Genomic DNA, 10,529 nt, shown 5'->3' with positions numbered 1-10,529 from the left:
TAAGTATTTCAGCTTTATGCTTCTAAAATGACACATTACGTTCTGTTACTCTTTATTCGTGTAAACCTTTTTTCCCCATTTTTGCTGTTTTGTTTGAATTTTTTGTGTAATTGTATTTTTAGAACATGCCAAAGCTCAAATAGAAACAGCCCCAATTGGCCCCCATGCCGCATTTTGGAGACCGCTGTCCTCCAGGAACCTGACAGGTTGAACAAAGCCCATAAGAAATCATTCCAATCAAATTTATCTGTTCCAGGGTCCAACTATTGCTCTCATAAAACCTTGATGAACAGTACAGTTTAAAGCAGTTTTATTGGCCCACTTTTATTGGCATTAAAAAATATGTAATTTAACAAGAAAAATGTAAAAAAAAAAAAAAAAAAAAAAAAAAGCAACAGCAACAAAATTGTACCAGAATAAAGTCAAAATATTAAAAGAAAAAAAGTCATAATTTCATGAGCATAACATCATGTGAAGAAAAATCATGTTTTAGTAGCATAAAGTTGAAAGTATAAAGAAAAAAGGGGTTATTTTTTAAAAGTCGTCATATTAACAGAAACAAACAAAACAACAAATAATGTTTTCATTTTTGGAAAATTAGGCTGGGGAAAAAGTTACAATGTTACAAGAATAAGTCCAAATATTCTGGGAATAAAGCCATAACACTATGAGAAGAAAATTTACAAGACAGTTGAAATAGTCGGAAAATTAAATTTAAAAAACTGCAATAATTTACAAGAATAAAGTCAAAATATTAAGAGAAATAAACTTATAATATTATGAGTTTAAAAAAATGACATCTTAGGCAGAGTTGAAGAAATAGTTTTTTTGAAGTAGTAGTGTTATGAGAAGGGCCGCACGGGGGTCTAGTGGTTAGCATGTTGGCCACACAGCCAGGAGATTGGAAGATGTGGGTTGGATTCTCCCTTGGGCATTTCTGTGTGGAGTTTGCATGTTCTCCCCGTGCGTGTGTGGGTTTTCTCCGGGTACTCCGGTTTTCTCCCACATTCCAAAAACATGCATGTTAGCTTCATTGGAGACTCTAAATGGTCCATAGGTATGAATGTGAGTGTTTGTCTATATGTGTCCTGCCATTGGCTGGACACCAGTCCAGGGTGTACCCCGCCTCTCACCACAAGTCAGCTGGGATAGGCTCCAGCATACCCCTCATGAGGATTTTGCAGCATAGAAAAAGGATGGATGGATGGATGTGATGAGAAACAAACCAAAGAAAAGTTTCAGTCACTAATTTTTGGAAAATTAGGTTGGGGAAAAAGTTATAAATTGTGTGCATAAAGTCAAAATATTATGGGAATAAAGTCATAAAAGTCAGATTGTGTTTCCTCGCTCTATCAAAGTTCACCTTTCACAGATTCGCAGAATTTTTTTTGTGCTTTATTTATTTATTTTTTACAGCCTATGAACGCTGTTACAGGCCGAGCCCGGCCCTCTATTGTTTTCTGCGTCCTGATTGGCTCCTGTGTCATGCTGGCTTGCTAGTTTATAAATGAATCTTCGGTTCGATGGAGGACTGCAGCAATATGTTTTAAAAAGGATACAAAAACGCTACAGTACATCGGAACGGCGCCAGGACAAAAAGGCACAGGCCACAGGAGTGAAATACACACGAGTGAGTGACTTCATTTCTTGTGCCTGACCTGTAGGTTGATCATTAAAATTCAAACAAAGGTTTGGACTTTTTTGAGAGTGTTTAAACAAGACAGAAATGTGAGAAAATGTTTTTGCTTGTGAGAAAACCTATCCCCGCAATAAACGAAGGAACACTCTATTACAAAAATACAATGTCCAAAGATTATTGTTGAAAAAAAATAGCTGTAATTCTATGAGTATAAAGTCAAAATATTAGGAGAAAACCGTTGCAATTTTAGGAGAACAAATGTGTAACATTATGAGGAAAAATAATGTCATTTTGAGGCAAGGAAACCTGCGTGTCGAAATATTAATGTAGTAATATTATGAGAAACTAAAGAAAATAAGGTTGCAATTTTTGGAAAATGAGGTTGGGTGAAAGTTATCATTTGTGGGAATAAAGTGAAAAGATTATGGTAATAAAATGTTAATGCTGCAAAAAGAAAATGTTTGAAGGTTATTTAAGAAGCTGAAATATTTTGAAAATGTAAAAAAAAAAACTGCCTCAGCTCTGTCATATTAGTGAAAACACCTATTTTCTTCTTCTTATCAACGTGTCCCTCGCATCCTTTCATTTTTCACTATGTGGTCCTCACTGGTAAAGGTCCGGACACGCCTGGTTGAAAGTAATGTTTACCTTCGATGGCGTTCTATGTTGCCAGTGCCTGGCGAGGAAGCCGTAAAAGTGGCAGCTTTTCAGCACAATAAGCAGGTTGCCTACGTGATAAGTGGCAGTTTGTTGCGGGGGTCTGCAGCTACTACTAAGCCAGCAAATGAAGTGACCGCCAATTGTGCGCATCATTAAACCAAACACAGCAGAAAGGCCTGCAGTGGCCAGAGAGCAGGAATCCACGATACGCGGTGTGGAATTCCAGGTGTCGCATCTCTGAGCGGCCATCAGCGACCCGCGCTGGAGACTTTCAGCTCCAAGTTGCTTCCAGATGTGTTTGTCGGTGCGGCGGTGAGTCACATCACGCAAATAAATAGTGTGAGGTGTTGTACGGCTGTGCTGACTCATAATGAAGACACGGTCTTGTGGAAAAGCTTTAGAGGCGCAGCGGGTTGGAGGAGCCGTTCTCTTCCGCTGTGATGAAAGGAGGAGAGGCACCTCTTCTCCTCGCCTCTTTTGTTTATTTACCTTCAGAATTACACCCTGCTCCTCTTGGACCGTGTTCCAATGTGTTTTCTTATGTTTCCTTTCTATCTACGCGTGTGGTCTCTTGGCCGTGTTTGGCTCACACATGCACACACATTCGTGCACGCACACTCCCATTCAACTTTCCCCCTGTGCCAGAGCTCCCCTTTGGCCTTCCCTCCACCTCTAACTAAACATCGCAGGACAGCAAAAGGGAACTTCAAAGTGGCCGGAGGGGGTACTTCTTTTCTTTTCTTTTTTTTTCTCCTGGCACTTGTCATCATCTAAGAGACTGGCTGCTCCCCTTATTACTCTAATTGCTTCCAACTGCTCCAGGAGGCTTTGATGAAGGGCGCCGCGGCGCATGCTGGAAGCACCTGTTGTTGCACAGAAGAGCACAGGTGGGCCTTATTGGAGCCGGGATGGGGGCTGTTTTCCACTTAAAAAAAAAAACAAACAGACACAACAAATGTGGAAGAAAGCGTGGAATGCATTCTAACATGTGAGTGAATTACAAGTCAAGGAGAATTACAAACAAGACGACGTAACAAGTGGTAACCGGAGTCACTAATGAGGCGCTCTGGCGCCATCTGGTGGCGACAGGTTGCTAGAAGTCCAGCAGCTGCAAGGGGGGAAAAAGAACACCAACGTCTCTTTGTTGTGCAGCAACATCACGAAATACTCGTGCGTCATATTATGAGCCATTACAAAGGTGATAATGCTCCGTTTTTTGTGGGCAGCCAGAAAGGTGCAGCTGGCGGTGATGTAGAACTGCACTCAGTGTAATGCCGTACAATTCTACGCAACTCCAAAATATATTAAAAATATGTTAAAGATTTTAAAAATACAAAAAATATATTACATTTAAAATATTTTCGAAGAAGCAACAACAATTAAAACATAAATAACAGTTGAAAAATTAACCCTGAAGAGGTCCTTAAAGGGATAGTTGGGATTTTTTGACATGAGGTTGTATGACATCCCCATCAGCAGTGTAGTACATCAACAGTGACTTACCCCCGCACTCCTAATTGGTCCTGTGAGCCCGGTTCTGGTTGTAGATCCGTGACAAGGAACGTAGTTCCGCTTAGTTAATTTTGCTAGTCACGAACCGTATAGTGTTGTGAGGTGCCCTGAGATTTCCCCAATATTCATTCACCACAGCCAAAAAGGCTTAAATAAAAAGTGAATGGCATAAAATGTCCTTCCTCTCTGACAGAGACAATGAAAAGTGAGCATTATCATCTTTGCTCTCGTGTATTGTATTGCACCAAATGGTGTGGCCAGTGAGTGTACATTGGTCATACTGTATTCAGTAGTCCCTCGCTTATCGCGGTTCATTGGTTCCAGACCCGGCCACAATAAGTGAATTTCCACGAAGGAGCATTCAATGTTAAAAAACAGAATAGTTTCGTAGTTATGGCATAGAAAACCTGTTTAAGATCCTGTAAATGTGTTTTTTCACATTATTAGAGCCATCTAGGCATGAAAGAACACCACTATAGTCACCTTTATATTTGTATATATGTTTGTATTTTACTTCATTTAGTTAGTTCATTCAGCTCTTTTTAATGCTCAAACAATACATACAATTTGCTTAAATATTCCTTTTTTAATTAATAATAGGCCGTTTTCAACCACAAAACAACGATCATTTATGAATTCTTTTTTTAAGACCGTGATATAGTGAGGGAGTGATATTCGAACCATGATGTAGAGAGGGGCTACTGCATTTCCTAAATTCTGTGCCATACATCTCCTGGTACATACCAGCTGAGGTAGGATCTTTTCAAAGTGTTCGATGCCCACTTGGTCACAGTCCTCGTTTCCGGCTTGTTTCTGCGATCGCACAGCCGCTTCTGCCGCAATCAGATTGATACTCACTCGTCAACTCATATCTTTTTCAGTTGTAGCCGCCGTGGTTCTTACCCTGGACAAATATTCTCAGCATCTCCGCCATGAGCAGTGCAGCCTCGCCACTAACTGTAATGTAACACAGATAAGAATTGAGCTGCAGAATCACAAGCATTTACATCAGGCTTACTTCACATAACTCACTTCTGGTTTTGTCCTCCTTGTAGAAGCTTGATAACAGCTTGCTCACTGTGTCCTGTAGGTGAGACACAGAGAATTCACTGGTGTTTTCTGTCTTGTGATACTGTGTGTAATGACTTTTGCCTCATAAGATTATTTGCATTAAAGCGTTGCAAAGTTTAGTTGTGAACGCGAGTACAGTACATGCTAGCTAAGCTGTAGCGCCCTCTTGTGGATTAATGCTTTCTCAACAACCAGACTGCATTTGAAAAGAGGCCCGTTTAACCCTCTTTACGTGTGGTGGACCTACAACTATCTCGTAACATAATTAGCCTCGTTTATTTTTAAGTATTACATACATCGTATTCATTCGTCATTCGAAACATGCACACAGTTATTGTTAGACGCCACTTTTTAATTCTAATTCAAGAAGATGTTATGGTTTGACGTGCGAAAGAGACTTCGGCTCGAAAGCCGAATAACACTCCACAAACTCGTTTTTTCTCGGCGAAAATGCTGAATTAACAGTAGTTTAGCTTCACCGAGCTTACAAACAAAATGTTTGCGAACAGTGAAAGTCACTTAAAGGGAGACTCTACCTTCTTAAATGTAACTTCTGCGTCTTTGTCCGCCATGTTGTTTACGTTTTTTAGAGGAACTTGGCGCTCTGCGTTGTGACTGGACAGGCACGCGTCCGTCATCAACATGCGACTCGAGCGCAGTAGTTTTATTTCCTCTAATTGTTTTTTTTAAATAGCTAGAAACCGTATTCGTTTCTTAAACACAGTTTATAAAATGCTAATAATGTTATTTTTAGGTAAAAGGCAAAAAATAAAATATACATTTTTTTATTGGGACACAAGTAAAAATCAACAATTCTTTAACATTGCCATTTTTATCATGGAAATATTTGCCAGACTTCAGAGAAAGTATTATTTATTGATTATATTTTCTTTCGGTGCATGAGACATCAGTACACGCATTTTGAAGTTATACATTTCAATTGTTTACCATAGAATCTGAACGTAAAGGCTTCATTCTGCTAGCTGCAGCGTCAATACGCCGGCCTTTATAGCTCTTACGTGTGACGTTGTTCCGCTTGTAAATATTTCCAAGCTACCCTGAACGCATCAGCTTGTAGGCGGGTTTGGCAAAGTTCCCAGGAAGCAGTTTGACGTCGCACCAACAAGAACGGTTTTCCGGCTAGTTTCCTAACTTTTTTTTTCCAAAGACACATTGTTGCGAGTCACACAATAGAAAGATGCAAAACAGCGCCTATGGAGCCCCGCTGGCCGGTGGCGCTTTCGATTTCGGAGGCTTTGCAAGAAAGCCACAAACTATTTTGCGGTGCTTGAGCTGGGTGAGTTAACAACGGGAAAGCGTTAGCTTCGTTAGCTGTCAACAAGACTTTGCTGTCAACAGATGTCAGATGCTACAACCGACAGAAAGCTTTCAAACTTTACCGGTTTACCAATAAAGTTTAAATTTGTGACGGTGGCAATTGTATTAGGTGTTTGGTGTCACGGGAACGTGAATGTTTAATTCACCGTAGGGGTTAGTTTGAAAAGAGTCTGTTAACGTTAGCATGTGTCGTGCTGTGTCACGTTTAAACCAACCTTTTAAACGCTAACGTTTCACTTTCTTTGCCGTGATGTCAAGACCAGGAAGTAAAGGAAAAGTGGTGAAATAATAACACGAATGATAATTAGGAATATAAAGGCAGTCTTCCTGGAGTTATTTGAGTGAGTGGTTATTTATTTAATCCCTGTAATAGCCTAAAAATATGTAATACACCCATCGTGCTGTAATCATTTTATTTTTCACACAGAATAGTATCTAAAAATACATAAAAGCACAACAAGCTACATAAAACATCTAAGATAAAATTACAAGACATAAAAAAACATGAATAAAAACAATAGCCCGGACAAACCACAATTAAAAAGAAATACAATGAAATGAAATGAAAAACTAAACTAAAGCAAAATGAGATACAATAAATAACATCAATTTATTTGATGTACTGTATAATTCATTGTACCTCCACTTACACTGATATCAGTCTTTGATGAGACACACGTTCAAATCTGCTTCTTCCTGCTCCTTTTAAGGCGTGTACGTGTAAACATGTGATTATCATTTTGAAAATAAACTAAACCACGACGTCTTCTGAATATGAATACATTTAGTAGATATTTTGTCCTGTTTAAAAGTGAAAGTGTTCCTTGACTGTCAAGCATGTGTGAAAAGTCACACAGTCCTGCTTCCACTTCAGCCAGCGTGAGCCCAACTCCTCAGGTCACATGTTCTTTCTTTCCAGCTCTTTGCCATCGTGGTGTTTGCAACCATCACGGCAGAGGGCTACGTCAACACGTCGCAGCAGCCGGAAGCCAGGTGCATGTTTAACCACAAAGACAGCGCTTGCAGCTACGGAGTGGGCATAGGCATCCTGGCCTTCTTGGCGTGTGTCGCCTTCCTGGTGCTGGACGCTCACTTCCCGCAGATCAGCAACGCCAAGGAGAGAAGATACATCGTCATTGCAGACTTGGGCTTCTCGGGTGAGCGTGCTCTGAAAACAGGAAATTGAGGGGTTTCGTGTTGTTTTAAGGCAAACCTCAGTTCCTTGTTGTTTTCAATGTGCTGCAGCCACGTGGACATTCCTGTGGTTCATCTGCTTCTGTGTCCTGGCCAACCAGTGGTCCTTGACCACCGACCTCGCTGTCCCGGCTGATGCTGCACGGGCTGTTGTGGCGTTCTCCTTCTTCTCCTTCCTCTCCTGGGTGAGCTTCACACAACCCGTATTTGAAGTGAAACAGCATACTGTAGGCCTTTGTTGTTGTTGGGGGGGTATACCTTCACATAGTAATTCCTCATTTATTGCGTTTAATTGGTTCCAGACCTGACCGTGATAAGTGAACTTCCACAAAGTAGGATTCCTTATTGATGAATGGAATGCGTTAGAGCACAGACAACCTGTCTATGACCTTCTAAATACATATTTTAACATTATTAGAGCCCTCTAGACATGAAAAAACACCCCTATAGTCACCTTTACGCTCCCATGACCCAAAATAGTAGCCATAATAAGAGAAAATATATAAGACTCGTGCTCGTGTGTGTTGCTGCAAATGTGTTCGTGTTGGATGGGAAGTGATGTCAGGGGTTCAGAGTTGACTTTTAGCTTGGCGTGGGTTAGGGCCGCAACAGTAGCCCGTAGGGGTGTCACGATACACGAGACTGGGTCTATGAGACGAGATGAGATTTTAGCATTACTTTCAAGAAAAGTACAATGAAAAAATCTAACAAATATATGACAGTATATTGCAATCTACTCATTTCATTTGTACGTTAGCTTGCGAGGCTACACTCTCATGCTAGCAACCCCGCCTCCACCCACCAATACAAAGAGACTGTACGACTGACAAAAGGGCTCACACCGTTCATGCTGTTGTTCTATGGAACAAACAGACCAAGGTGCTGAAACCAACGCACAGAGTGAATCCTCGTCCTGCCTGTTTGGAGGCGGGAGACGAGGAAAACAGGCACGCATGCACATGGCAAAATATTGAAGCTGGCAAACCGATCCAGTTCATTTTCATTTCTTTTATTTATTTATTGGCGTCCCAGGCCAAGTGACCATGAGAGAAATCTTGCCACATTTTTTGCTACATTGCAAGACAGCTGTAGTAGCTCGCATTGGGGATTATTGGACCCGCAATCAAGTCTGGTGCTTACTACTGACACCTAGTGACCAGTGTAGAACACTACACCTCATCACAATGTCATTGAATGCGTCTTAAATTGATCATGATCACTTCTACCGGTATAAGACATTTTCTTATCATTGAAAGAATTTATACCGGCTATAAAAAATTATGGCCCAAACCTCTATACAACCAATGACTGATGATTTTTAAAAAATGGTAAAGGCATAGTTTGGATTTTTGATATGAACTTGTATGACACCCCCACCAGCATTGTGGTCCAATAACGGCGACTTACCCCCCACTAAATCCAGTTCTGGTCAGTTTTCTGTGATGAAGAACGTAGTTGCGCTTTGTTGCCGGGGACAATTAGGTCAAGACGTTGGCTTCTAAAAACAACATGCACTGAAAAGATTAAAACATTTGCATCACAAAAATGCCTTCTCAAAAACTCAAACCTCACAAAACGCTCGGCGTTATATCTGTCTGAAAAGTAAATACAAATTAAAATGACTCATAAGTGTAAAAAAAAATGTAAAAATGAAAATGTAAATGATCGAAATAAAAGTGGTTGGCAACTAAAAGAGCATTGGACAATGCAGGTCTCATGTTGAGACCAGTTGAGAACCCCTGGCGTAAAATGCAACGATAACAGCTGTGCTTTCATGGATGATGAGGAAATTACAAAATACCCAGATGTGAGAGGCAGCAATCGCAGGATATTTACATTTTTTAACCAAAAAAAGGTTAATCAAATACCAAAATCGTCATCAATTAGTTGAATAATGGATTAGTTGTTGCTTGTGGAAATGGGCCATTGAATGTGGCATAGGCCGCACATTGGACGCCCCTGCTTTAGATGTTTTGAAGGATTTGGTGACGTCACGCGTGAAATGCATTGCCGACCTCTAGAGGCCGTTTGACCGTTAAAGCGCCGCCGCACTTCTCTCCCCAGGGTCTGCTGGTCTATTCCGCCTACACGAGGTACCGCCAAGGCCTGACCGACTTGGCCCAGCAGTACACAGACCCCGCCACCGACCATAACGCCCCCTACCCTGCAGCGCCATACGCCACCGACCCCGCTGGCTACCAGCAGTCTCCTTTCTCCCAAACCCCGGAGAACCCCGGAGAGTACCAGCCGCCAGTTTATTGAAGGACTGGGCTCCCAAACTCCGACAAGGATGGGTTTCCAGCGGGGCGTGTACATGTTCTTTGTGGATGTTGAATGATTTGCTGTGGAGGAAAAGGGGGTAGGGATTTCTTGTCTTCATACCAAAACCACTGTCGTGACTTGAATTGGCCCAACGTTTCACCCTGAGTGCCATATGAGGGGATCATGCTAAGAAATGTATCTTGTTAACATGGACTATGCAATATTGTTTAGAAGTTCTGCGACAAACATGTTTGAGGTCCCCGGTAAGAACTACTGTAATGATTTGTTTTAACAATCACTTTAAAAATATATAATTGCCTTTGTGCACTGAAACATACGCTTATATATTTTAAATCTTATTTTAAAGTTATTTTCTTTTTCTTAGAAGGTAGCTAAGCCACGTATTCATTTCTGCTACCTCTGTTGGACTTTCATGTGGCTTTCTTCTGTTTTAATAGCAAGTTGAAGTGATCTATTTATTCATCTTCTCAGCCCAGGCACATGACAATCACGTCATCAGTAAGTCGCTTTTCTTATTTTGCTTGTTTTTCTAGTCTTGTTTTGCTCTTCAGTCTTGCAGATTATTCTGAAATGCCTTACAGAGTATTGCCTTGACCAAATAAAAAAAAAGTTGTTCCCAAGCTTCGGGTGAAGTTTTATCATTTATATCCTCCTCTGAAGAAAGAACAGGATTCTGCGCAGGCGTCTGCTCCTTGTGTCAATATTTAAGTAGTGATTATTGCCATTATGGGGTAGGGGGTGCAGCAGGGCAATGATAAAAGGTTGACAAAATGAGTACGTTAATGCAAAAGTTCAACCGGTGTTATAGACAAATATGCTAAAACACGTGTAC

At 40.9% G+C, this 10,529-nt stretch overlaps 2 protein-coding genes across 2 annotated transcripts; one reads left to right on the top strand and one right to left on the bottom strand.

Annotated features, from left to right (window-relative positions):
- Positions 1–376: 376 nt before the first annotated feature.
- Positions 377–5,497, bottom strand: cenpx (centromere protein X). The gene is made up of 5 exons (XM_054759229.1): positions 5,419–5,497; positions 4,844–4,895; positions 4,715–4,768; positions 4,556–4,644; positions 377–3,407 (listed from the first exon to the last, which is right to left on the bottom strand). The coding sequence occupies exons 1-5, from the start codon at positions 5,452–5,454 to the stop codon at positions 3,393–3,395; spliced, it is 246 nt and encodes an 81-aa protein (XP_054615204.1). The 5' UTR covers positions 5,455–5,497; the 3' UTR covers positions 377–3,392.
- Positions 5,498–5,953: 456 nt separating this feature from the next.
- On the top strand, positions 5,954–10,317 carry syngr2a (synaptogyrin 2a). The gene is made up of 4 exons (XM_054759228.1): positions 5,954–6,179; positions 7,140–7,377; positions 7,466–7,599; positions 9,479–10,317. Exons 1-4 carry the CDS (start codon positions 6,081–6,083, stop codon positions 9,674–9,676), a joined length of 669 nt encoding a protein of 222 aa, XP_054615203.1. The 5' UTR covers positions 5,954–6,080; the 3' UTR covers positions 9,677–10,317.
- The last annotated feature ends 212 nt before the right edge of the window (positions 10,318–10,529 follow it).

Source organism: Dunckerocampus dactyliophorus, chromosome 18, assembly GCF_027744805.1.
Source record: "Dunckerocampus dactyliophorus isolate RoL2022-P2 chromosome 18, RoL_Ddac_1.1, whole genome shotgun sequence".
NCBI lineage: Eukaryota > Metazoa > Chordata > Actinopteri > Syngnathiformes > Syngnathidae > Dunckerocampus > Dunckerocampus dactyliophorus.
Note: the sequence above shows the minus strand (reverse complement) of the source record. Positions and strands in the feature narration are given on the sequence as shown.

Coding starts and splice junctions, on each gene's coding strand:
- cenpx (XM_054759229.1), bottom strand. CDS start 5,454: ATGGCGGACAAAGACGCAGAAGTTACATTTAAGAAG. Junction 4,896..5,418: donor CAGAAGTTACATTTAAGAAG/GTAGAGTCTCCC, acceptor TCTCACCTACAG/GACACAGTGAGCAAGCTGTT. Junction 4,769..4,843: donor CAAGGAGGACAAAACCAGAA/GTGAGTTATGTG, acceptor GTTACATTACAG/TTAGTGGCGAGGCTGCACTG.
- syngr2a (XM_054759228.1), top strand. CDS start 6,081: ATGCAAAACAGCGCCTATGGAGCCCCGCTGGCCGGTGGCGCTTTCGAT. Junction 6,180..7,139: donor TTTTGCGGTGCTTGAGCTGG/GTGAGTTAACAA, acceptor CTTTCTTTCCAG/CTCTTTGCCATCGTGGTGTT. Junction 7,378..7,465: donor TGCAGACTTGGGCTTCTCGG/GTGAGCGTGCTC, acceptor AATGTGCTGCAG/CCACGTGGACATTCCTGTGG.